The 26,602-nt window shown below is 43.1% G+C and overlaps 1 protein-coding gene across 3 annotated transcripts in view; it reads right to left on the bottom strand.

Moving 5' to 3' along the window:
- Positions 1-4,317: 4,317 nt before the first annotated feature.
- The window catches only part of ALG14 (ALG14 UDP-N-acetylglucosaminyltransferase subunit), a 38,667-nt gene continuing 16,382 nt past the window's right edge, over positions 4,318-26,602 (bottom strand). For 2 of the 3 annotated variants that reach the window (XM_073571393.1, XM_073571391.1), the window contains one exon: positions 4,318-6,120. In XM_073571393.1, the coding sequence (XP_073427494.1) occupies positions 5,890-6,120 (231 nt within the window). In that variant the 3' untranslated portion in view covers positions 4,318-5,889. Of the gene's footprint in view, positions 6,121-11,981; positions 12,310-26,602 lie in introns of those variants that run through there. The other variant, XM_073571392.1, reaches the window with a different exon arrangement.

Consider the following 26,602-nt stretch of genomic DNA (forward strand, 5'->3'; position numbering starts at 1 on the left):
CGGAGCACATTCGCTCATCACTAGAGTCTACAACTTTTTGCCAATTTACAATGACAGCTTTTCCCATGTATATCAATGGAGAGGGGTCCACGTGTCACCGTTGCTACAGATATCTTCCAGTTGTTTAAAGTGGTTACTGACAGACACTTTAAAGTACTGAAAATGGAGTCATGAGATGCCCTATTCTCCTACAAGGCGATGTCCTAGATGTAGGATCTGCATCGATTAGGCATTTATGGTCAATTTTGCGAATCTACCATCAATTCGTAATGTAGTACATCTTCAACACTATCCTAAGGCAGGAGGTCGGACCAACAAAGAGCGTTGGTGCAGACTATTTATCCAATTAATTCATGTATTCTGATCGCTGATAAGCCAACCTAACCAACATGATTAGAAAGGAACCTCTGCAGATTAATACAGTTATAATCGGTGAGGGTCCAAGGAGTTAAAAGGCCACAGGTATTTTTCTTGCGAAATAGTGTTTATTCCGAATCGACACCGTGAGAAAAATGTCAACAAGGCCCTATTATAAGTGAATTCTAGCTGAGTATTACACTGCACGAACATGGACCACAATGCCTGGACTGACCCTGGGTCTCCCGACTCAAAATTACAGACTGATATGTGTCTACGAGGCTGTATGTTCAGCTCGGGAGAACCAGGGTCAGTCCGGGAACTGTGGTCCGTGTACAAACGGTAAAATAAAGTAGGTAGTCCACTGAGCCCGGCAGCAAAGTACAGTTCAGGGGACTAGGAACACTCACGTGCAGTGCAATCCATTTTTTAGCTACTTCACATTCAGCATAGGGTCCTAAGAATGTTTATAGCGGTCTTATTAAGAAGAGAGCATCTTGTTTAGAACCCCGATGTTTACGTTGGATACCAGCTTGCTCGCTGGTCCTGATCGCTGGAGGGGCTGTCTATGTGACAGCTCACCAGCGATCAGCCTGACATGTCCCAGCGATCCCATCCATGCCGGATCGTTGGTGGGATCGCTGGGACATCATTATGTGTAACGGGGCCTTTAGACTTGTAAACATTTTACTGAGAACAGATAAGGTAAATTTCCTCTATTTTTGTCCGATTGGCTGCGAGGACGGTCCTTCGGTAAGTGAACAGGGCTTTGCCTGCCTAGTTTCTTATTACAAACAGAATATTCGGGGAAGGGCTCCTTTAGCACCAGGTTGACTTACAGATAAGAGACAGATTTGGTCTGAGATTTATGAAGAGCGAGGAAATAATTATTTCTTAGCAAAGAGAAAAATATTCTTTATAGATTTTGTTCAATTTTGATTTATCCTTTTTGGCTATACTACAAAGGAGAGAAAGATTTTAAAGGGGTGGTCCGGTCCAAATCGATAAGTCTGCAGTCAATATATATGACTGCAGACTTAAGAATCCCCCCAAGGCAGGCAGTGCATGCTGAGGAGATTCACCAGTTTCTGATCCAGGACCGGAGGGATATGCATGCGTTATACATACTCCAGGCCAGGGGGGGGCACAGTCTCGCTCTCCATACACTTGTATTGAGGAAAGACCGCGCCCCAACTAGTGATGGACCAATGAGTGGGCGTAGCTGATTAGACAAGCGTATGGAGAGTGAGGTCGTGCCCGCTGGCCGGGAGTATGTATAACTCTGGCCCCGGCTCAACCTGGCGAACTCCCGCAGTGAACTGTGCGTGCACTGGGGGAATTAATAAGTCTGTAGTCCCAGCGTGATTGCAGACTTATCGATTTGGACCGGAGCGCCCCTTTAAGAAACTATTTATTTTTAGTGTATTTTCTAATTTAGTGATCCTTCAGTACAGACTTAAAATTCTTCAAGTGAGCATGTAATTACTCCAGGATACTGCTTAGCAGATCTACGTCACGTATTAACAAAACACACACAGCCCGCAATAATAAACATCGTTGTCCTATCTCAGCGGTGCTCATAATGACCCGCGGAGATTATTTACCTTCCTTTTCTCGCTCGGCCGGTTACAGTAAAACAAATATGTAGCCTTCCACAATAGTCAGACCTTTTCAAGTAGAACGGACCCATATTAGCATCTGTTCATTTATAATGGGCTCATCCTGCATTACAGATCACTCCTAGGTGATATATGGATCGGTGGACACCTCCACATTACACCGCCAGGAGCTCTTATGACCTCCCGGTCTAAATTCATTGACATTACAATGGGGTCAGTCCACCATTTGCAGCTAGAACAGCCTCCTCACTTCTGGAAGGTTTTCTACATTTTGGAGGTATCTTTGGGAATTTTTTGAGGGTTTGTGAGGTCAGCCACTGATGTTGGAGGAGGCTGGGTTCACAATCTCCGATCTACTTCATTCCAAAGACGTTGGATGGGCTAGAGGTCCGGGCTCTGAGTGGTAAATCATGTTCTTCCACAGGAAACTCCACCATCCATATCTTTATGGACCTTGTGCACTGGGGCAACGTCAAAGGGCCTTCACCAAACTGTCTGAATGTCTTGTATGCCAAAAGCATTAAAAGGGCCTGTCACACGTAGCGATATCTCTAGCAATATCGCTATAACTTGTGACGTTATAGCGATATCGCTATGTGTGATACTTACGTCCGACCCGCTCCCCCACTGCTTATCGCTGATCGCGCGAGAACAGGCTGGACCGTTTCTCGTCGTCAGCTTCCTGCGGCGCTTCCTGTGGAGAGACGATCGACGCGTGGACGCGGGCGGGAGGACGTCAGGATCGCCGCGTCTGACAGGTAAGCAGCGACCCCCGTCCCCAGCGATGTCGCTGGTGAGATCTGCCTGTGTGGCAGCTCACTAGCGACCACTTAGCGATGCACCAGCGATCCTGACCGCGTCATATCGCTGGTACATCGCTAAGTGTGACAGTACCTTAAGATTTCCCTTCACTGGAATCTCTGGCAGAGAACGAAGCAGACTTCTCTGATAAGATATATTACAAAATTTCTTATTTTCATGTGTACTATTGATTTATGACATAAAAATCACGTGTGGTGGTTGTAGTGATTCTTCTTTGTATTATTTTTTTGGCATAGCTATTGATTATGGCTATGTAACATTTGATACACATCGATTTACTGCTTATTGTGAGGCCCTATTGCAGGACCGCGCTGGTATCAGTCAGCTCGTTAGAACGACACATTCCGAAAAGTTAGGAAAGGCGGATTGAATGGCGAGAGGCCGGATATTAAACACTGGGATAGAATGAAAAAAAATCTGAATTCATTGATAAAGACGTGTGCGTCCCAACACTTATCCATATATATTAGGGATTTGCAAACTGAGCAACAGTAGAACTTACTGTAGCCGCGAAAAGATTCTGACCATACCTATCAAGCGCTGCTGGTATCAGATCCATCAGCAGAATACTGGTTGTCATGTTATAGATTACTTTTAGCCCATGTTCTGCAGGAGAATTGAGTAGGAATTCTTTTTGTTGGCTGCCCGCTGACATAAACCCCTTTAATTCACTTTTACAAGAATAACCTTTAACCACCGAGACATTGCTATGTTTTAGACCTTTTAACTTAATGTATCAAACTTTTGGGTGTACCTGTCCGTCCTACTTTCTCCACCCACACAGTGAGCGATTAGAGGGGCTCTTTAGGTATAAAATCCTGATTACTTATCCTTTTTTTATATCAGATAAATTTTTATTTAACCAAATTCAAGGTACAAAACAATAGAACAAAAATCACAATGAAAACATTAACAATGGTCATTAGTTTCAGAAATTCCCTCCCCCCCCCCCCCCATTACATACAAGAGCAGCAAATAATGCATGGTGTAACCTAAGTTCAGGGTCATCTTCTCTCCACCCAAGGTGTCATGATTACTTATCCTTACGTTTGGTGCTGCTCCAACATCCTACTAGTCAACCCACGGGGGCCAGATGATAATATCGACCGGAGCTGGACAGTACAACTCTGATTAATGTGTAACTATGGAGAGATCATCAATCATATATTCCCGGAGAATCTTGCTAATAGCTTTCTCTGTATGAGATGTGCTGACTGCATCAGAAAGCCGGACTCTATGGACTCACGCCTCAGATTTGTCTATGGCTGAGATCTTGCACACATGCGCAGCTTGATGTCTTGATACTACGCAAAAAAACGTTGTGCATTTATTGGTCCATGTGAACAGGTGGCAACATTTCAGCTCAAGAACAAGTGAGCTTTCGACAGGTTCACTTGCTTTTGGGCCAAAACATTGCCACCTGTTCACATGGACCCATAAATATACGTTTTTGTATGGAATTTGCTATTGAGTCCTGCCCACTTGCTATGTACATATAGACACATTTATAGCAGAAAGGTTTACTCCAATTATTTTATTTTTTTTTATTGTAAGTGGACGTACCGCTCATCTCTAAAGGAACATATATCCTCCAGGTAGTATGGATTGGGACGTGATATTAAGCACGTTGTGCAGAAATGCAGATGATCTCTGGGGGAACCATTTGGCGGCATATAACAGAAGAGCAGCATATCATTTGCCCACATTAGTTATGCTTGGATAGAAGGAGACGTTCAATTCCTTTAATGATACTTTCCCTTTGTAACAGAGGTTCTCATATATACGACACAGCCATCTCATTGTGTCCCACCGCAGAAATGCCTATCAGGCTGTAGCTCCACCATGGAGCCACTTTAATCACGATATTCGTGAACATTATCATTTTTTCCCCTCTAAATGTCTGTATACCAAATCTCTGCATCTACCAATGGAGGCGATTCGGGTCACATCAGGGGGCAGCTGAAAAAAAAAGGTTCTATGTCTACAACATAGAAAAGAAATAAATCTGGAGGGGACAAAAAGCGCAATAGGGTCTTATCTGGGTAGACCGGGTAGCGTGCTCACCTGATAGGGTTGTGTGCACGCAATCACTGAAAGAGGCATAAACTACAGCAGACACACGAGAAAGGAATCAAAGGTGCCACCAGACTGGTGTGGGTTCATCTGCGCTGCTGTCGGTTGATTAGAAGACAGAAATTAAAAAATCAATTGCTGAGGTTTATTGGTCAACGTGTTACGAACTTCTTGATCAGGACAAGAGGTTACTGTAGTTTTGTCCTGATGAAGAAGTTTTAAACTTCGAAATGCGTTGACCAACAAACCGCAGCAACTGGTTTTTTGATTCCCGTCTTCTAATCAGCTCACGGCAGCACAGGTGAACCCACACCATTGCAGGACCTTTGATTGTCTAAAAAAAATAAAGGAAGAGATCAGATCAACTGCAGTTTCTTCCAGATTTCTGCGTGTTGCCTTCTGCATACGGGGAGCACATAATAGATCTTATACCATCGCAGGGGCTTGGATGCTCCTTACCTTATAATGTAACGCAAAAAAGGGGAGTGCGGGAATTCTGGAATTGATGACCTAAGATAGGTCATCAATAGATATAAAATTGGTGGAAGATCGACACTCGGCACCCAGATCAATCAGGTTTTTGCACATCCAGCTGCAGCGGGAGCTGCGAATAGTCCAAAGCTGCAATAGCTCAGCTAACAGCAGCGAAACATGCGGGTGCGGGGACTCAAACATGTCACACGAGCACCCGAGAAACTCTGTGCATACCCGAGCACCCTAGGCAAACTCCAGTAACGAGCACGTGCGCTCATCACTGCTGATCACTTGGAGTGCTGGGTGTTGGACCTATCATAAGAATAGGTTATCATTATAGAAGTCCTGGAAATCCCATATTAGACATTTATAACACATCCACCTCTGGAATCTGACCCCATTTCAAGAATGGGGGTCCTCAGCACTGACATGAACCAGTGGTGAGGGGACTAGGATTATGGTAACAGGTGAGCACAAACTGGACCGTCCATATCCACAAAAGGTAAAACCTATGGATCCTTGTACAGGACACAGGTCAGGGGGATCAAACTATTCTTCCCAAATATGTGGCGTTTGGATACTTGTCCTTGAGAAGAGGCCACTGGACGATGAAACGGTCTGCCACGTGGTATAGGATTTTTCCTGACAACGATAGCGATTCTACGCGACATAAACTTTCCACGTAGATGATGAGGACTTTCTTTATGCCCAAAATGCCAAGAAGAAGAGCAGAGAAGCACACAGGGATACACGTTCCTGGTCCGTTGCATAAGATCTAGAAGAGAAACGCAAGTCACACAGAATTTAACGAGTGACAAATGACAAGTTGTTTATGTATCAGTCACACCAATTATTACATAAAGACGATTGATGTCCTTGGCATGATACCACTGATATAATTAGTGATGTGCCACCCATTGGCGCACACACAAGTCAAGAGTCCATACAAGTTTATCGTGCTTATATTAAGTGACCCCATGATTGGTTTACATGAAAAAAAAACAAAACCGGTATCGGTGCAATTACCGCCGAGACTATGCCAAATCTCATCTGGGCTGTGCTGCATTATACGTGAAGGGCTCTAAGCCTGTAGATACACTCTTGTTGTATGACCCATGACACCCCTACTAAGACTCCTGGTCAGGACGTCCTCATTTACCTGGGGTCACAGGAGCTCCCACTAGGTACAGTCCTTCTTTTAAAGGGAATGCGTCATCAGCTCATGTATTTTCAAATAGCATCAGCTCTGATCGAAGGAGAACGAGATGATTGGGTGACTCAATGCAAAAACTGCCTGACCCTTGTCTTGTGAGGCCCATATCAGGTAGTCAGTCGGCCACGCTGAAATCTGAGGTGTCAGCCAGTTTAAATCTAATGGAGTATGGGGGACTTAATAGCCAAAATCAATAGTAGTCAGAAATTAAGAAATTTTATAATATATCTTAACATAGGTATCGGTCTTCAATGAACACAGATTTTGCCATTACATAGATTGGAGATGATAGTTGGTGCTTATAAATTTCTATGTAGAACTGTGATTATCACTTTAAGAGACATTTCAGCAGAATATTGGTGTCTGCGGATATATAAAAGCCCCAAATACAAGATTTTACAGCTGAATTGAGAGTGAAATATCAGTCAAGGAGGAGAAAGAAGCAGAGGTCTCTGATCAGATGTATTTACAAGGTTGCTGATTTTCATGTGAGTTATTGATATACAGAATACAAATTACAACAATGGTTAGTCTTTAAGTGCACTGGTACAAAGAGGATCAATTTAGTCAGCTACAAATGAAACAAGTGTTTGCTCCCTTTATCGGTCACCGGATCGTTCTCAAGATTACTGAAGATGGCATTGGCAGTAATAAAAAAACATATAATAATAATAAAAACAGAATTAAGATACCATGTCGTGTTAATTCTGTCTGAGGATTTTTAACACTGATTTTACCCATTGCAAAAGCACAAATTGAAATCTTCAACAGATCCATAACAAATTCTGCATGTTTCTGCAAGATGAAAGGAGCACAACGACCGAAATGAGAAAGTATTTTTTGGGGGGTTAAAATGCTGTAAGGATCCTATCACTGATTATCATGGCTGTCTGTTTTTCACTCTCCCCCTGGATTTAATATTGAGCCCTCGGTACACCTTGTATCCAGCATTATAGCATACAGCGATGTCAGACCTTGACCTCTATGTACAGAAGATTAAATGACAACATTTCTGATAACTCCTAAATGTGAATTATCATGTGCCGACCTCACCGACAAGCAGATCAGCAAGCGGAGCTTTGCCGAAACCTACAATTAAGATAACAATAATTGACCCCATTCTTTCTCCGCTTGATTGACTTGTGAACAATCATCTCATGACAACATAATTACAAAGCCGGGAACTTCCCAGAAAAAGACATTTACTTACATTAACATACACACAAAGCTCCACCAACAATGGACAATAAATTGCAAAATGGGAGAACACTTCAGGAGCACAGAACGAAAAAGGAAAAATGTCACTAGCCAAGGGGCTCACTCGCCTGCGATGTCAGACACCGTGCGTGGCTAACGCTAGACCGGCTTCTGGAAGAAAACTAAATAAAGGAGTTGTCCGACCTTACAATAATCTATTGTATTAGAAAAGGAAAAAAAATGAAGGTATTAATGCAAGCTACTCCTGAAATCTGCCCGATCGCCTCATCTCAGACTCCATCTTGTTTCAGGCCGGATTCTTCATTTCTACATTGATTACATATCGGGGACAGAGCTGGCTTCCTCCTACACCGGTGCTCAACGGCTTACTTCAATAGCTAATTCAGTCATGATGGAAGGAGGGGGCTGGCTCAGCTAACCCCCCCATTATCACGTCCCGACACAGAGAGGGGGACACATTTTTCTGTCTCTATTGAAACAAAAGCAGAAACTGAGTCCAGAACTAAGAGAGGAGGTCTAAAAAAAAAAAAAAAGGAAGAGTGGCACAGATGTGATAAATTCGGAGTTATTTTTCTGTTTACACATGAAATAAGTAAAAGAAAACCAGAACAAAACAAACAAAGACCGGTGTTCAGGGCTTTTTTGGGGAAGGAAGGTGGTGGCAGCTCGATAGTCAATCCAAAAAGGGCAATATCTGCCATGGTGGAAGAGGTCAACATGAGAAACCACAATGCTGTTATGAGAGAAGGGTAATGATTTGGCATTGTCAGCCCAAGTACAGATCTTAACAGTAGGTTAATGAATAATCCTATATAACCCAGGCTAGGTCTTTATCAGTAACCAAATATTAACTAATAGGATAAACGCTATTCAGAGATGTAAGGAACCCATTTAAAAAAAAAAAACACAAAAGAAAAAAAAACAAAAAACACTTCTCTACAAGTGAGAGTTACCGTACTGGTTGCTATTGGTAAAATAAAAGGGCTGTATGGAGACTGAAAGCCCCTTCATTAGACAAACATCGGCTGAACCTCTCAATTTAGGGTGGTCCGGCCAACATTAGTCTAATGTATAGGAGGGCCTCAGGACAGATGATGTTGGGGGACAGAAGGATCCAGCATGTCTGATTTTGGACTGAAACATTTTCTCCTCTAAGAGATAAGTCATCGCCACAGATGTCCGGTGGCGGCTTTCTCATAGAGAGCGCATGGGCACTCGACAGAGCGAGTGCTCTTGAGAAACGGGGAGGAGACAGCAGTTGGATGAACTATCATTTGGCCAACAGTTGTCTATAAAGTAAATGGGGGCTTCTAAGCGAACCTACATTAAACTTCTGCCGATCAGTAAATATTTACCCATCGGTGGTCGCTTAAAAGCCCCAGCATGAGACGCGCACTGAACGATCAGTACAAATCACAATAGCAAAGGTATATACCAGCATCCTGTATATCATATCAAAATACCCAGGTGCTATTATTACTGGACCATCAGGGATCAATCGCTGCTATTAACAGAAGGAGAATGTGGAAACCACAAAAATTGCGACCAGAGATCCCAAGTAATTATGTATTAATTCACATCTTTATTGAAAAAGGACAGAATTGGACAAATGGGGGACATGTGCAAAAAGCAAAACAAAGTGCAGCAGTGCAGAAAAACGCGCAGGACAGCCACAGTCAAAAAAGAAGGAAGAAGTTGTTATCTAGACATACAGATCTATTTTTACATATATCAGGAGGCATACGATGCACAAGGGGTGCTTATATTCAAGTTTGTGAAAAATCTCAAGGAATGAACGCCAAAGGATCACCAAAAACCGCTTTATGGCAAAAATGATAATCACCACACAAGACAGGTCTGTGCTTATCAAGTGTTATCCGTATCTGCACAGTATATATAAATTATTAGGCTACACTGCCAATGTGACTATTATGTACTGCTGCCATAAAGCGAAAAAAGCACCCATTGTATCATGGAGACCTATGATCGCTCCCACAGGGGAGCATATGTACCGCCCACCCAAAAGGGGTTAATACTCCGAAAACACATACCTCCACCAATGCCTTCTAACGACCGGAGTGTCTGCATGTACCCCGACACGCGTTTCGGAGCATAGAAACCCTGAGGAAGGAGCTCTATGATCCGAAACGCACGTCGGTGTTACGTGCGGACAGTCTGGTCGTTAGAAGGCATTGGTGGAGGTATGTGCTTTCGGGGTATTAACCCCTTTTGGGTGGGCGGTACATATGCTCCCTGTGGGAGCGATCATAGGTCTCCATGATACAATGGGTGCTTTTTTCGCTTTATGGCAGCAGTACATAATAGTCACATTGGCAGTGTAGCCTAATAATTTATATATACTGTGCAGATACGGATAACACTTGATAAGCACAGACCTGTCTTGTGTGGTGATTATCATTTTTGCCATAAAGCGGTTTTTGGTGATCCGTTGGCGTTCATTCCTTAAGATTTTTCACAAACTTAAATATAAGCACCCCTTGTGCATCGTATGCCTCCTGATATATGTAAAAATAGATCTGTATATCTAAATAACAACTTCTTCCTTCTTTTTTGACTGTGGCTGTCCTGTGTGTTTTTCTGCACTGCTGCACTTTATGTTTTGCTTTTTGCACATGTCCCCCATTTGTCCAATTCTGTCCTTTTTCAATAAAGATGTGAATTAATACATAATTACTTGGGATCTCTGGTCGCAATTTTTGTGGTTTCCACATTCTCCTACTGAACGATCAGTAGTAGATCGCTCGGTGCGCACAATGGCACTGTTCTCAGCAGTGCGGGATGCACTTCTGAACACCAAGATCCTTTGGGCAAACCAAAGAGATCACCTCACCCGAAGACTGAACGGATTGCTTGTTTATCAGGTGATCGTCAGCCTGTTTAGACTGAATGATTACGGGGTGAATGCGCGTTCACGATAATTGTGCGGTTTAATGCACCGCAACGGAACGCTCGTTTCATGATCATTGTTGCAGTGTAAACAGGCTGCTGATTATCTAATGAGAAAAATGCTTAATTTATCTTTTGGTTTTCCCAAAGGATCATCATGCTCGGCAGCACGTTGTCGGCACCATTGGCAGCCATAGTGTACTGAACGATAGATCACAGAGCAGTCAGTGCGCATCTGAAGCCCGGTCTGCCTATGTAATCAAACTTTTAAGTGACTGTTGATCAGTAAATATTTAATGATTGGAGGCTCCAAAATCGGCTAATACAAACGAATTAACTATGGGAAAAAGTGTATGCAAATTAGCTCTCCTCAAGAATGAAGAATACTCTCAATATACCAAATTATTATTTTCTTTTAGAGAACGAACTTGCATCTTTAAAAGCCAGAATCGGACAGCTTGCCATGATCATGAATCTATGGAACTAAAGAAGCGTTTACATTTCATACGTTTCTCGGGTTCTAAGATCTGGAACCACCGTGTGACGAGCTCCATAAACGCACCGCCCCAGATCTAGGAAACCAGACCGGCTTGTACTGGTGAGCCGAATGACGTCAGGTCACAGAGAGCGCGTTATCACATCTAGTGGGTTCAGGAATGCAGAAAGATAGCAGCATTTCCCCAAGATCTGACGAAACTTCATACTCAGAATCGACCATGTCACTATTTTTGGAAGTAAGGAAAACAATATAGCACTGCCCCCAATGAAGGAGATCTGGGGAGGAGAAAGAAAAATATAAAGGATTTTAGATATATGTAGAAATGCCCCATGTAGGATGATAGTATATCGGCCAGAGACTTGTAAGCGACTCACTAGGTCCAGTACTGGTCTTGGTACTGTATCTGTATGGGGGAGGGTGGATAGATTAAGATGGTCACTGGCACCATGGACTCTGGCGATTACAACTTGTGTACAATGCGGCAGAAAATACTGGAACCATATAGAACACTAACGATGTATAGCCATATGCTACCCTACGTAATGCCAGTATCTTACGGGGCCAGGTACCCTCTTCTATTTGCTTGAATGGAACAAAAAAATAGTGATTCAGAAATAGGGCAAATTCATTATCAGCTCACAGCCGCCCATCAGAAGGGCAGGGACAGCGCCTCCTTCATGACTACAGCGGACTTGTTTCTGTAGGTTCGCCATATTATTTGACAGTTCCCATTAACCAAGCATCACCATATTTTTTGTGCCATGAGCAGACTTGTTCCGAAATATTCATGCACATACCGGTTTCTCTGCTAAATACCATTTATTTTTAGATATTGATATGGATGGTGGGTCCGATCCACACAATGTGACTTCGATAAAGCACACACACCAATACACACTACATGAAAGAAACATTTTGTCGGGAACAGTTGACTCTCCTCTCTAGCGGTATCCCAAACCTCTGACAGCAGTTGGAGGGCAAAAAAGGGTAGACATGTTCTTCTTAATCTCCTATGTGTTCTTGCTTTGGAGAACACACAGGCTAAACATTCTAGCAGGGTTTGGGAGGAGTAGGTGATGGCAAAATGACAAACAGTCTAGGAGTAGTTTCGAGGAGTTGTCCAGACACTAAAAGAGAAAAAAAGTTAAAAACATAAAATGCTCAAGTTACCGATCCCTCATGGCCCCAGTCCCACTGCTACTCAGGCCGCCCAGGTCTCCGTATTTCCTGTTGGGTCTGAACAGGTGTGAGACCTAGAGCCAAAAACTTGCTGCACTGGCGAACCAACAAGTCAGCGCTGCGGCCAGTGATTGGATGCAGTGGTCACTTGCGCAAGTGTGACTTTGCCATTTTGTTTGTGGCCGATAAACATTTTAAGGCACAAGTAGGATGTCTTATCATGAGGATATAGGAGTAGGGGGTGCAGCAGATTTCAGACATGTAACATTAGGCAACTGGACATTGAAAAGGAGATTGCAAAAAAAACTGACATTCTGGAATGTTTCCTAGAATATGCCACAGACTGACATATTATCCTACAGTAACTGAGAGGTTAGTGAATATATTTTTTTTTAATGAGATTTGACATTTACGCTTTGGTTGCAAGAAGGTGAATAAAAATAGAATGTAAGAATTGTTAGATTTTTAGCATTTCTCAGTAATCGGGACCATATGTCTGTTCTATATACAGCCTGCCAAGACATAAGTAGTCTGTCTGATGACCGGTAACCTCTCTGCCTTCTATATAAGGCAATATACTGGTGAGCGCATGACGATGTGTGACAAATACTCGGGCTCAGCATGGGTTGAGAGGTGATGACACTATCAAATAACCGATGACGTGAACGTCACATGCCAGCCGTCAGAAAGAAGAGGCGCGCAAGGTTTCTTTTTGTATTTTAAAGTCTGCTGGGTTTTTATCATTTTTACTAATTGGGAAGCATCTTTAAATAAGCTGTATACAGGAGAACATGGCTCAAAGACTCTGATGATGCCATTTATAATGGGTCTTCAGTTTTCACAAAGTCTCCTGCTTTGCACTAATGAGGGGCAAAAACTATGAAACACGTGTATGCAACTAGAGCTTCTGGTTTGGCCTCCAATTCCAAGTCATGAGGCAAAGCCATTTAAAGAGTCAATATTGATTTATTTTTGATTGCTACCCCCAATAGGTGGCAGTATATACATTTCCAGGGGAGCTTTGCATGGCCCATAAGTCTCCCTATGCCACCTTGGCGGTCTCTCAAAATTTAGATGTATCACCCCTTAGATCTCCTCTCATAGATCCCATAGATGAAACTTCTGGTTTGGCTTCCTGTCCCTAGTCATGTGGTTAGTCCCTTTATGGGGTCGATTTTGCCTTTTAGGATTGTTACCTACTATAGCTGGCACTAGAGGTCCTGTCCTCTTCCTCTCACAGTCTATAGTCTAGACGGGGATGTGTCCTATTCCGTCCCATGTAAAAGTAAATGCTCCCATTGCTGGATATGAGGATCATTGCAATATGAAGGAGCAGTTATACAAAGCGAAAACATCTGTTGAGAGAAAGTCATGGGGATGAATTTTGTAAAGCTGATCAAAGACATTAATCTTCTTTCCTTGTCAACAGGGTCTCCTGGAAATTGATTGTTTAGCAGTCTTCTAAATGTCTCGAATATGAAGCAGTTGATTATTTGGATTTTTTACTCATGTGACCCAATAATTGCACTACAGATAAATGGCAGGAGAGGGCTCACCCTCTCTTAAAATAACGTGTGTCTCCCAGCCTGAACAAGTAGACCTAAACAGATACCCAACGACACGAGAGATCTCGGGAAAGTTTGATCTCTGACTACTGAAAATATAAAGAGAAGATGTCGGCCCCGATCCATCGACACCGGCATTTTTCCCTACATCCTTGATGAAAAATGCGCTGGAATAAGACGTGCCAAAGTCATTAAAAAAAGGTGTAAACCTCGTTCAGATGCCGTGCACCGACGCAAGAAATGTAGGATAGGCAAGGGCTGGAATAGGTGGAGGTCATAATTTACTAAATGTTGACTTTGTCGGCTGGGCTTGCCCTCATCTCTTCCCGGCTAATCCTACCTACTTTTCGAAAAGTTAGTCGAATTGGTCAGCACAGGCGTAAAAACATCAAAAGTCTTTTTTTTTCCCTCTATTGCAACTTGTGTAAAATTTGTGATATTTCAAATAGCGTAACTTTACACCAGAATTCTGGGAAAAGCTTTTGGTGAACCGCCCCCATTATTTCTTATAATCCCTTATTCTTTTATACTTCCAAACTCTTATGGTAAAAATCAATGGCTGAACATAGCAGTGATATCATTCATTGGTTTATAACCTGTCACATACGGAAATGTATTACTGGACAAACCTATCAGTAGCATCCAAAAATTTGCTGATGCTGAGGAACTCAAGAGCGATGAATAAAAGATGTCCATTATGTTTCACCAAACCATAAAAAGGGTTTAATATTGGAAGGATAACAGAAAGAGACAATAGATGTCTAATGCTTATTGTAAGGGAGTGAAAAAAAAAAATAAAATGATGGTAACAATATCCATCTACGCCACCAAAAATATTAAAAGGAAAAAACTAATTTTATCTGACTCCATCATGTATCCCCGTCATCCTTTCTTGATTACCAAATAGGCGGCATCTTCATAGATCGTCACCTGTATTTTAGGTGTTTCTGGACATTTACCAGAGACCACAGTGAATAGTTAAGAGTAGTTACCAATATAGAAAGTCGACGACAGTAAGGTGTCATGTATTAAAGGGGTTGCCTAAACTTCTCATGCAGGCTCGCACCACTCCACTGTCAAAAAAACGTAAAAGCCATCCCACCACGTCAAGGCGACCCTATCCGGGATGGTAGTAAACCTTACCATATGTCAAATGACAAATGTGAATAAGGGCCGAGCAGTACAGAGACACCGACTAATGGTCATAAATATAATATATATATATATATTGTAGGGATTCAATTTGCTCAGGCGCAACGGGAGTCAATCAGGAGGCACGTTCCTTTAAAACTTCTCAGGGTTTATTGCTTCATAACCCATAAAGCAGCACATAACACAAGGAATAGCCTTTAGCTCAGGCGAAAGCAAGCATAAGTGTCCATGATTTCAGGCTCAGTCCTGGAGCCTCAGCAAAACACAGGAGGCTTATCCCTCCTCACATACAGCCAATATACATAGGCCTCCCCAAGTCAGCAGCCTCAGCACGTGGTCTTCAGGAAGGTAGCACACCTTCTTCCACCTAGGCCTGCCGGGACCTTCCACATGGCCCAATCAGATCCATGCGCTCTCTCTCATGTGACCTACTCTGGTTACCTTATATGGTCTGTAGCCATGCCCAGCGGGTCACATGGCTATGACCTCATCACAGGTCCTTCAAGCATTCACACACATACTTTATTATGACACTCAAACACACCCCTTGGGTGGGTTTGTGGGCAACTGGCCCGCCCATCTCCCTAGTTACCTGGAGACTTCTCCCTGACACATTAAAGCAGCACCTCAGCAGTATCACTGTTGATCAACACAAAAGCCTCCATCTCAAAGCCACCCACTTTGAGATACATAACGGCCATTCAGTATTCTGCCACTCATCCTTTCTCCTGGGACATCCACACAGCGCCCCCTAGCGGACACAGTGGTTACTACACCACTATATATATATATATATATATATATATATATATATATATATATATATACACACACACATACACACTCACTGGCCACTTTATTAGGTACACCATGCTAGTAACGGGTTGGACCCCCTTTTGCCTTCAGAACTGCCTCAATTCTTCGTGGCAGAGATTCAACAAGGTGCTGGAAGCATTCCTCAGAGATTTTGGACCATATTGACATGATGGCATCACACAGTTGGCGCAGATTTGTCGGCTGCACATCCCTGATGCGAATCTCCCGTTCCACCACATCCCAAAGATGCTCTATTGGATTGAGATCTGGTGACTGAGGAGGCCATTTGAGTACAGTAAACTCATTGTCATGTTCAAGAAACCAATCTGAGATGATTCGAGCTTTATGACATGGCACATTATCCTGCTGAAAGTAGCCATCAGATGCCTGTTCTTAGCTGAGAGGAGTGGTACCCAGTGTGGTCTTCTGCTGCTGTAGCCCATCTGCCTCAAAGTTCGACGCACTGTGCGTTCAGAGATGCTCTTCTGCCTACCTTGGTTGTAACGGGTGGCAATTTGAGTCACTGTTGCCTTTCTATCAGCTCGAACCAGTCTGCCCATTCTCCTCTGACCTCTGGCATCAACAAGGCATTTCCGGCCACAGAACTGCCGCTCACTGGATTTTTTTTCTTTTTCGGACCATTCTCTGTAAACCCTAGAGATGGTTGTGCGTGAAAATCCCAGTAGATCAGCAGTTTCTGAAATACTCAGACCAGCCCTTCTGGCACCAACAATCATGCCACGTTCAAAGGCACTCAAATCACCTTTCTTCCCCATACTGATGCTCGGTTTGAACTGCAGGAGATTGTCTTGACCATGTCTACATGCCTAAATGCACTGAGTTGCCGCCATGTGATTGGCTGATTAGAAATTAAGTCTTAACACACAGTTGGACAGGTGTACCTAATAAAGTGGCCAGTGAGTGTGTGTATGTATATATATATATATATATATATATATATATACACAGTCATGGCCAAAAGTATTGACACCCCTGCAATTCTGTCAGATAATACTCAGTTTCTTACTGAAAATGATTGCAAACACAAATTCTTTGGTATTATTATCTTCATTTAATTTGTCTTAAATGAAAAAACACAAAAAGAATTGTCCTAAAGCCAAATTGGATATAATTCCACACCAAACATAAAAAAGAGGGTGGACAAAAGTATTGGCACTGTGCGAAAAATCATGTGATGCTTCTCTAATTTGTGTAATTAACAGCACCTGTAACTTACCTGTGGCACCTAACAGGTGTTGGCAATAACTAAATCACACTTGCAGCCAGTTGACATGGATTAAAGTTGACTCAACCTCTGTCCTGTGCCCTTGTGTGTACCACATTGAGCATGGAGAAAAGAAAGAAGACCAAAGAACTGTCTGAGGACTTGAGAAATCAAATTGTGAGGAAGCATGAGCAATCTCAAGGCTACAAGTCCATCTCCAAAGACCTGAATGTTCCTGTATCTACCGTGCGCAGTGTCATCAAGAAGTTTAAAGCCCATGGCACTGTGGCTAACCTCCCTAGATGTGGCCGGAAAAGAAAAATTGACAAGAGATTTCAACGCAAGATTGTGCGGATGTTGGATAAAGAACCTCCACTAACATCCAAACAAGTTCAAGCTGCCCTGCAGTCCGAGGGTACAACGGTGTCAACCCGTACTATCCGTCGGCATCTGAATGAAAAGGGACTGTATGGTAGGAGACCCAGGAAGACTCCACTTCTTACCCAGAGACATAAAAAAGCCAGGCTGGAGTTTGCCAAAACTTACCTGAAAAAGCCTAAAACATTTTGGAAGAATGTTCTTTGGTCAGATGAGACAAAAGTAGAGCTTTTAGGGCAAAAGCATCAACATAGAGCTTACAGGAGAAAAAAGAGGCATTCAAAGAAAAGTACACGGTCCCTACAGTCAAACATGGCGGAGGTTCCCTGATGTTTTGGGGTTGCTTTGCTGCCTCTGGCACTGGACTGCTTGACCGTGTGCATGGCTTTATGAAGTCAGAAGACTACCAACAAATTTTGCAGCATAATGTAGGGCCCAGTGTGAGAAAGCTGGGTCTACCTCAGAGGTCATGGGTCTTCCAGCAGGACAATAACCCAAAACACACTTCAAAAAGCACTAGAAAATGGTTTGAGAGAAAGCACTGGAGACTTCTAAGGTGGCCAGCAATGAGTCCAGACCTGAATCCCATAGAACACCTGTGGAGAGATCTAAAAATGGCAGTTTGGAGAAGGCACCCTTCAAATATCAGGGACCTGGAGTAGTTTGCCAAAGAAGAATGGTCTAAAATTCCAGCAGAGCATTGTAAGAAACTCATTGATGGTTACCGGAAGCGGTTGGTCGCAGTTATTTTGGCTAAAGGTTGTGCAACCAAGTATTAGGCTGAGGGTGCCAATACTTTTGTCCGGCCCATTTTTGGAGTTTTGTGTGAAATGATCAATGTTTTGCTTTTTGCTTCATTCTCTTTTGTGTTTTTTCATTTAAGACAAATTAAATGAAGATAATAATACCAAAGAATTTGTGTTTGCACTCATTTTCAGGAAGAAACTGAATATTATCTGACAGAATTGCAGGGGTGTCAATACTTTTGGCCATGACTGTATATATATATATATATATATATATATATATATATATATATATATATATATATATATATATATATTAGTCTCAATCGTGATATATAGTATTTGCTGTATTGGGCTGTTTTGGTATCTTTCTTTATTCTTGCAAGTGGTGTCAAGCAGCTGCCATAAAGGCTACAGTAACCAATTTATGGTACTACACTCAGCTGATAGATATCCTCTGACTATTAGTAAACTCCTTCATAACGTTTATAGCTTTAGAAAGCAGCTGTTAACAGACATTTAAAGAAACCCTGGTCATATGTCAAGATCAAAATGTGTCCGGGAGCTGAGTAACCGTCTCCATACGTAGCAGCTGGTCTGTAAAAAATAATCTTCTGAAAATGCTTAAACTCATGACTAATTTTCTCAGGTTTTCCACATTACAAATACCATTGTAAGTGATGGTACGGTGAGATCACAGTCTATGTTGGATTTGGGGGTTCCTTGAACCAAGACTTGGTTGAGCTCTCCTTGAAGATCACAGTCTAGGTGGCCTGCAGGGTTTTTGAAACCAAACAAATTGTCCCGTAAAAAATTAAACAAGCCAAATATCTGAGCACATTATTTTCGTGCTATAAGACAAGACTACCCAATATTTTCCAAACCAGGCGAGTATTCTGTTGTTGGCTTGCATCTTTGGGTCTTCAGGCACTACCGCTAAGAGTGGATTTAACTCTGGTCAGTGGGCTCTGCCCATGGATCGTGTCCTATTTTTACTTTATAGGTGAAGCCCAAGTTGTAAATACATTCAGACCTATGATATGAATGATCAAAGCAATAAAAGGGATCAGGCATGAGATCAGGGAACGGTTACCACCCAATAATTCGATTTGCCCAGTTTGAAGCCTACCACTCACAATTGATGATTTTGGATACAGCCTGGTAAGGTCCATTTACACACTCTGACAATTAGTGAACAAGAATTTGTAAGAACGCTCATTTCCAATACAAACATGATCATTTAACTAATGAGGAAAACGCTTATTGTGTTGGATTATTTATGCCGGCATAAATATCACCATTGTCAACAGCACATCGCCAGGTGTAAACAGTGGACGTGCCGCAGGCGATACGCATGCCGTATAGGTACTGTCACACTTAGCGATGCACCAGCGATCCCGACCAGTGATATGACGCGGTCAGGATCGCTGGTACATCGCTAAGTGGTCACTAGTGAGCTGCCACACAGGCAGATCTCACCAGCGACATAGCAGAGGTCGGGGGTCGCTACTTACCTGTCAGACGAAGCGATTCTGACGTCCTCCAGCCAGCATCCACGCTTCGCTCGTCGGCGCCACAGGAAGCCCAGCAGGAATCGCCCGACGAGAAACAGGCCAGGACGTTCTCGCGCGATCAGCGGGGGAGCCGGTCGGAGGTAAGTATCACACACAGCGATATCGCTATAACGTCACAAAACCAGTGACGCTACAGTGATATTGCTAGCAATATCGCTATGTGTGACGGGCCCTTAAGTGGACGGATCAATCGTAATAATGATCGTTCTGGCCCCATACAGTTTATGTTAGCCCATGTGAATGGATCAAGAAACAAGCAATGATTGGTGGGTTGTATATATTTGATCTGTGCTAGTTTTTTGGGCTGAAATTGTCCCATTTTTAGAAAATGTGACCATAGCACTATGAATAAGTATGAGAATAGGATAGCTGAAAAGCATAACTTTTCTTTATAAGAACATTTCATGCTTCCATACAACTCCTCCAATAGTATAGATATGAGAATAACAGGCACGTAAAAATGGTTGGCTGATGTTTACAAGGGAAATGGATAGTACATGTCCCGCGATTTTCTTTTCTATATATCATAGGTATAGCAATAAGGGTGGCCGAGGTTACAGCGGTAATTGCCCCCATGACTGAGGGCCCCACTCTCTCCAATTAAAGAAGAAAGCAGTGGTTGAATGTGGCATCCTATTATCGTCCAATGATATACTAAAGGGGTTTTTACAAAAACATTTTTCCAACATACAGGTATTGAATGTAAATTTTTGCTTGTCTAGGTGAGTTCACTGAAGATCTCACGATCAGGGGGCGTAAAGTTCCCTGTGTGAATGGACCTGTCGTGAGCATGTGAGAATGGAGCAGTGGTCAGACACACATGCTCATTATCACTTCATTGACACACGAGACCTTGGGACCCCTGTTCTACTGATCAGAGCTGATCCAACAATAGGAGCCAAGCATTTATAGGTGATATATTGTTTATAGAACAACCCCTTCTATTCTAGGCTCAACAATGTCACTATACGAAGGAAGACACCATCTTTATAGCATATACAGATCTCACACAGTGAACGTAGCATTGTCTGTGCCAGGGCTAGGTTTATCAGGGATCCTTATCTAGAGCTATAGTAAAGCCCCCCATACACTTTAGACAGCTGCTGTCCCAACAATGACTTGACGTCTATCTCCCCCAACTCACCCATGCACAGTTAGCTGGCCAAGCACTCCTATGCTCATCATATGAAAGATGTTACCAGACAGCTCTGGTGGCAGCTTATGTCAGGGAAGACAAAAGGATCGGCAGTCCAAAACAGGACATCTGGTCCTGACAATCTATCGGGGACGGTTGGGAAGCCCCATAGACATTAGACCGAATCCATCGATAGGTTACTCTAATGTGGATGGGGTCACTTCTTGAGACATTGTTCAGCTTCTAATGGGTGTGATTAGGTATTAAAGAGGTTGGTCACTACTTTATTATTGATTGCCTAGGCCTAGTCTAGGCCGTCAATATCTGATCAGTGGAGGTCAGACACCCGGCACTCAGCTGACCAGATGTTACTGCCAGAAGTTCTCGAATGCTGCCGGAACACAGCAGCTCCATCAGGCTATGCACCCACGTTTGCACAAAAAAACGCGCTTTTTTATGCGTTTTTTACAGGACCATCCTCCTGCTCATAGAATATAGTTAGAAATGCGGATTTTTCCGCAAAATTAATGAACATGCTTCTTTTTTTACCGCGATGGGTTTTTTCGCGGAAAAAAAGTCATCATGTGCACAAAAATTGCGGAATTCATTACAAAGAATGGTATGCTTCTTGTATGCATTTTTGAAGCGTTTTTGCCCAGAAAAACGCTTAAAAAACGCGAAAAACCGCTCAAGTGGGTAACCAGCCTCAAAGCTATAGTGGCAGCGGCCGAGTATTGCAGATCCACCTCCTATACAAATGAGTAGGAGGTGAAACCGGCAGCGGCCGTCAGTTTCAACGGAGCTGCTGTGTTCCGGCTGCATTCAAGAACGTCCGGCAGCTGCTGGTAACAGATGATGGCAGGAGTTTCGCAGTGCCACCTATTAGATATTGATGGCCTATCCTAACGATCGGAAATCAATAAAAAAAAAAAAGAAAGTGGAAAAAAGTTGAATAGCAACTAATGCAAGTAAACACATTCTGACAATGCATCTATGGGGACACGTGACGTGAAAACTGCTTTTGCGAAAAAGTTTTATATTTATTAAAATTTCAAACTGGAGCACTCTGCAAATGAGAAGAAACCAAAAAAAAACACAATACCCCCTCAGATCACTACTATTCTGGGAAAAACACAGCACAAACTTATCATCCACAACACCGGAGTATAAGATTTTCCAAATGTCAGCATACAGAACAAGGGGTTATTATCAGTTCAGCTGCGGAACATTTTCCAGTGGGTTCTGTTCGACAACAAAGGTCTCACAGACTACAATTCGACCACAAACTGCACATGCCGGACCCCCGAATCTACTGCTAGGGAGTTAGGTCATCATTATTATCCAAAATAATGGTCACTAACACGTATGCTAATGTTGCTGCCCTTGATTTACACGTTTCGTGCTCCTGAGATGTCGGTTGTGATAAATAAGTTTACCAGATGAAGTAGCCACTAGGGCATCTTTAATAAGAAATATGCAGTGTAGTTACACTGTCGTTCCTCCGGGAAATGTACAAATGGATTGATAATATGGTGAAGACATTCCCGATGCTGATGAGGTGCGCTCCTACGCACGGTGACATGTCAACATAGATTAAAACTTCTTTCCTCCCCAATTTAGGACAAGGCACCATCTTCAGTGTTGTTCAAAAGTGTTCAGCCACATCCAACTTGGCATGGTTATTGGTCATAACGTTGTCATAAGTTGTTAAACCCCATATTTAGGCGAATCTCCATCAACCTCTATGTCTAAAAAGTAGGATGGCCAATTACATAGGAGGAAATCCTGTAATTCCTTTGCATAGGTTCCCATGAAGACTTTAGTCTAAGTGAGGATCGGCATTAGGTTAGGGTCCTGGAAAACGAGAAACGCCTTACCGTGGCTTCCAGGTACACATAAATTGGCCATTTTATGCGCTAAACTTTATCAATTTTTCATATTTCTAATGCAGTAATGCAATTCATTTTTCATATTTCATGTTTGCATGTTATGGCGCTACAGTGTGCCTCCTTTTTGTTTGAATGTATATGAGTTGGTGACTCTAGGTTAAGCAGCGGTTCACACTTAGTTTTTTTAAATTTTTATCACCATAGACGCACCACACATGACTAGGATATATCCATACTTTTGGTTCATATGACATTTCTTTGGTTTCCCAAGGCCAAAATTGTTGGTGCTTGAAACCACAGACGTAATTATGTCTCCCAATCACCGATATATCCATGGATTATGTCGACATCAGATTATTATAGAAATGGAACGGAAATATTGTCTTTCCATTGTGCCATGTGATGTCCCAGGTATGGGCTGGAGACCACCAGTCTACGGCAGGGGGAATCATCTTTTCCTGCATATTATTAGAACCTCTTTGATGATGAGTAAGTACACAGAGAAAACATTCAGTCTTCCTATACACTGTCAAATCCTTGTTAGTTATTTACCCAGAGGACAATGCTTTCAGGTGTGTAGTAATATCAGATTTTTATTTATCTGATCCATAACACATTTCCCTTTTAGAGATGGCATGAGTGATTTTATTTCCAAATCGTCTCACAAGCCCATGTCACCAGTTTCTCCTTGGGAAGATAACCCATCTGTGTCCCCATTGTCACTACCCTTCTTGCACTGTAAAGCTGGGCTCCCCCGCAGTAGTTTGCCAGTGTCGCCTGCCACCCGATGTAACCAGCTAAAAGGGTTGTGATCGGTCACTACTGTAAAAGTATCTCCATAGAGATATGGTTGCAACCTTTGAAGGACCCATGCAATGGCTAGGCACTCGTTCTCTACGGTGGCATAGGCCACCTCCCTAGAAGTTTTCTGCTCAAATACATGACTGGGTGGTCTTCCCTATGGAATTTATCTGACCAAGATCTGCCCTAAGCCGTAAGCACTCGCATCAGTTTGAACCAGAAACCTTCCAATAAAATCTGGAGCTTGCAACAAAGTGCAGCTCCAGATTTTAGTGCAGAAAGAGAGCGCTCGCAACTTCCGACCATTTACCGTATCCATTGGAGGCAGCTTGGTATTGGTTACGTCAGTCAGAGGTTTTTATAGGGCACTACAGTTAGGTACCAACTTCCTATAATATCCCACAGTATCTAAAAATCACATAACCCATTTTAATCTTTTTGGGGGGGTTAAGGGCCAGGCTGCGATGGCATCTAACTTCCCCGGCTCTTCAGAGGTCCCACACCCACTTGCTGTCCTCGATATTGCACCTCCATCATGCCTTTAGCACTTTCCAGGCTTGACTGTCAGGCCAGAAGTTTGGATCCACCAGAGCAATTGAGTCACGTGGGACTAAACACTATATATCCAGTTATGCTAATGCAAGCCCTTCAGGGCGCTCTAGCAGCTGGTTAATAAAATGCTACTCTTGTAAACCTCCTTAAAGGAGCCAATCGGTTGATGGATACGGCAGCATGAATCAGAGCCTGGTTGCAAGATTGTTTGAGAAAATAATGCTTGAAATTCCAGCAGAGAACCATAAGAATACTTTCCCCGGCGCCACTCCAGGAGATTGACAGGTGTCTCCCAGGAGTGTTGAGAGGAGAGACATGTCAATCAAACAGAGCGGTGCAGGGAATAGTCGGCTGGGGGACGGCACAGGATTAGTCCATCTCTGCTTACGGTTCCCGGCTGAATCTACAAACTATAAAAATGTATATCGTGCAGCCATTCTCCGATCCATGCTGTCCTGGGCAGCAGGAGTCAGCAGACAGGCTCCCTATAAGACATATGCCAACGTCTAGTCCAGTGGCCAACGTAGTTCCACACACTCATAGGCTTTGTGGGGTTTTTATGTAATTTAAAACAGATACACATGCCATGGTAACATCTGAACATTGCCAAATAATTCTGCCATTCTGTGCCTTCATATTACTACCATACAATGCCTAAAACAGCCAAACAATAGCCAAATATTCCTAGGCTCTTTGTCCCTAGAAGCAGAGGCCCTGGACAGCTGCCCAGTTTGCTATCTCGTAAAATAATCCCTACTAATAGGAAAAACTGCACTGAAACCCTATAACCCAGTTATACGTCTCTCCTACCCGATTCATTTCGTATAAATACATTTCCTCCTACTGTACACAGTTTGAAATTAGTTATACAAGTCTCTGTGGCCAGCAGGGCTTCCCATCTAATTTCAGCAGTAGAGTTTACTTCATACAAAGCCAATCACTGACTGCTCCACCTTGGACTTAAGTAGAGGCTTCTGCATGTACGGCTGAACAATTCGGAAGAACCACGAGGAAACACGATGAATAGAGCAGTGTTTTACAGTGCGAGCATTGAAATGCCAACAGCAGGTCACGCTTTACAATTTCCCTTCCTTAAAGGGCAAATCGGACCCACCATAGAGGCGGCCTTCATATAGGAGCGGGGAGTAATGTTAGCACAGAGATATATGTGGAGAATCCCAGACGATTTATGTCAGATGTCAATGTAGGAAAGTATTCAATTCTGTCCCATGCAAAAAAAACATTGCTCTATTCTGAAGGCTATGTCCTGGGTGATCTCAGGGATCGCCTGGTATTCTCTCCATATAGCGGTTGTATAAAGCCGAGATCAGGCGTACAGAGGAGATGGAGACATCACACGGACAGCCATTCACTTGCAACCTGTGGAGGACTGGATGAGGCTTCCCCCAGCAATATCAGAGGAAAGAAAATCCAGACCTGTGATGATCAGATGATCGCTGCCATAAACCCTACAGCATCCTGCAGCGGACATCCACCATACGCACTATATTACCCCCTGTGGTCCTTACTGCTGTTAAAGGGTTAAGAGAATCCATAACCTAAGAGGAAGCAAAATTTAGCCATACCTATTTATATACTGTATTATGCAGAGCAGGAACGGCGGCATTTCAGGGCTCCAGCCGGCATTGTATTATTCTGATTCTTTACAAAGGCTAAGAATAACAGGCAGGCAGAAAATACCGTAGGCTCATACTGCGCCGGCATTGTATGCAAGCGACAGGCAGCTTTATAAGGCAGGCAAACAAAAGCTGGGGGAGGAAGCTATCGGGTAGGGAGGGTCTTACATGCTACACCAGACCCCTAATATACACGGATATGTGTAATAATAATCTTAATAATAATAATCTTTATTTTTATATAGCGCTAACATATTCCGCAGCGCTTTACAGTTTTGCACACATTTTCATCACTGTCCCCGATGGGGGCTCACAATCTAAATTCCCTATCAGTATGTCTTTGGAGTGTGGGAGGAAACCCACGCAAACACGGGGAGAACATATAAACTCCTTGCAGATGTTGTCCTTGGTGGGATTCGAACCCAGGACCCCAGCACTGCAAGGCTGCAGCGCTAACCACTGAGCCACCGTGCTGCCCAATAGTAGATATATAGATATAATAGATATAGTAATATATCTAATATAACGCTACAAGCGTCGCTCGGTCCGAAGCCTTTATAGACTGCGCAAGCACAACGCGCCTGTGCAGTCTGGCTCCAGACAGAAGAAGGCATCCCAGCGGTTACAGGTAAGAGGATTGTGTATGGCGCCTGAGATTGCGGTATGCGTAGACAATGCATACCACGTTCTCCGGCGCCATACTTACCTGACCAGGAGGAGCGGTGCTTCTCTTCTCGCCGGAGACCGGGGCATGAGTGTGGCATCGGAATC

This window comes from Dendrobates tinctorius, unplaced genomic scaffold (assembly GCF_039654945.1).
Source record: "Dendrobates tinctorius isolate UK_male_01 unplaced genomic scaffold, ASM3965494v1 ptg000029l, whole genome shotgun sequence".
NCBI classification, from domain to species: Eukaryota; Metazoa; Chordata; class Amphibia; order Anura; family Dendrobatidae; genus Dendrobates; species Dendrobates tinctorius.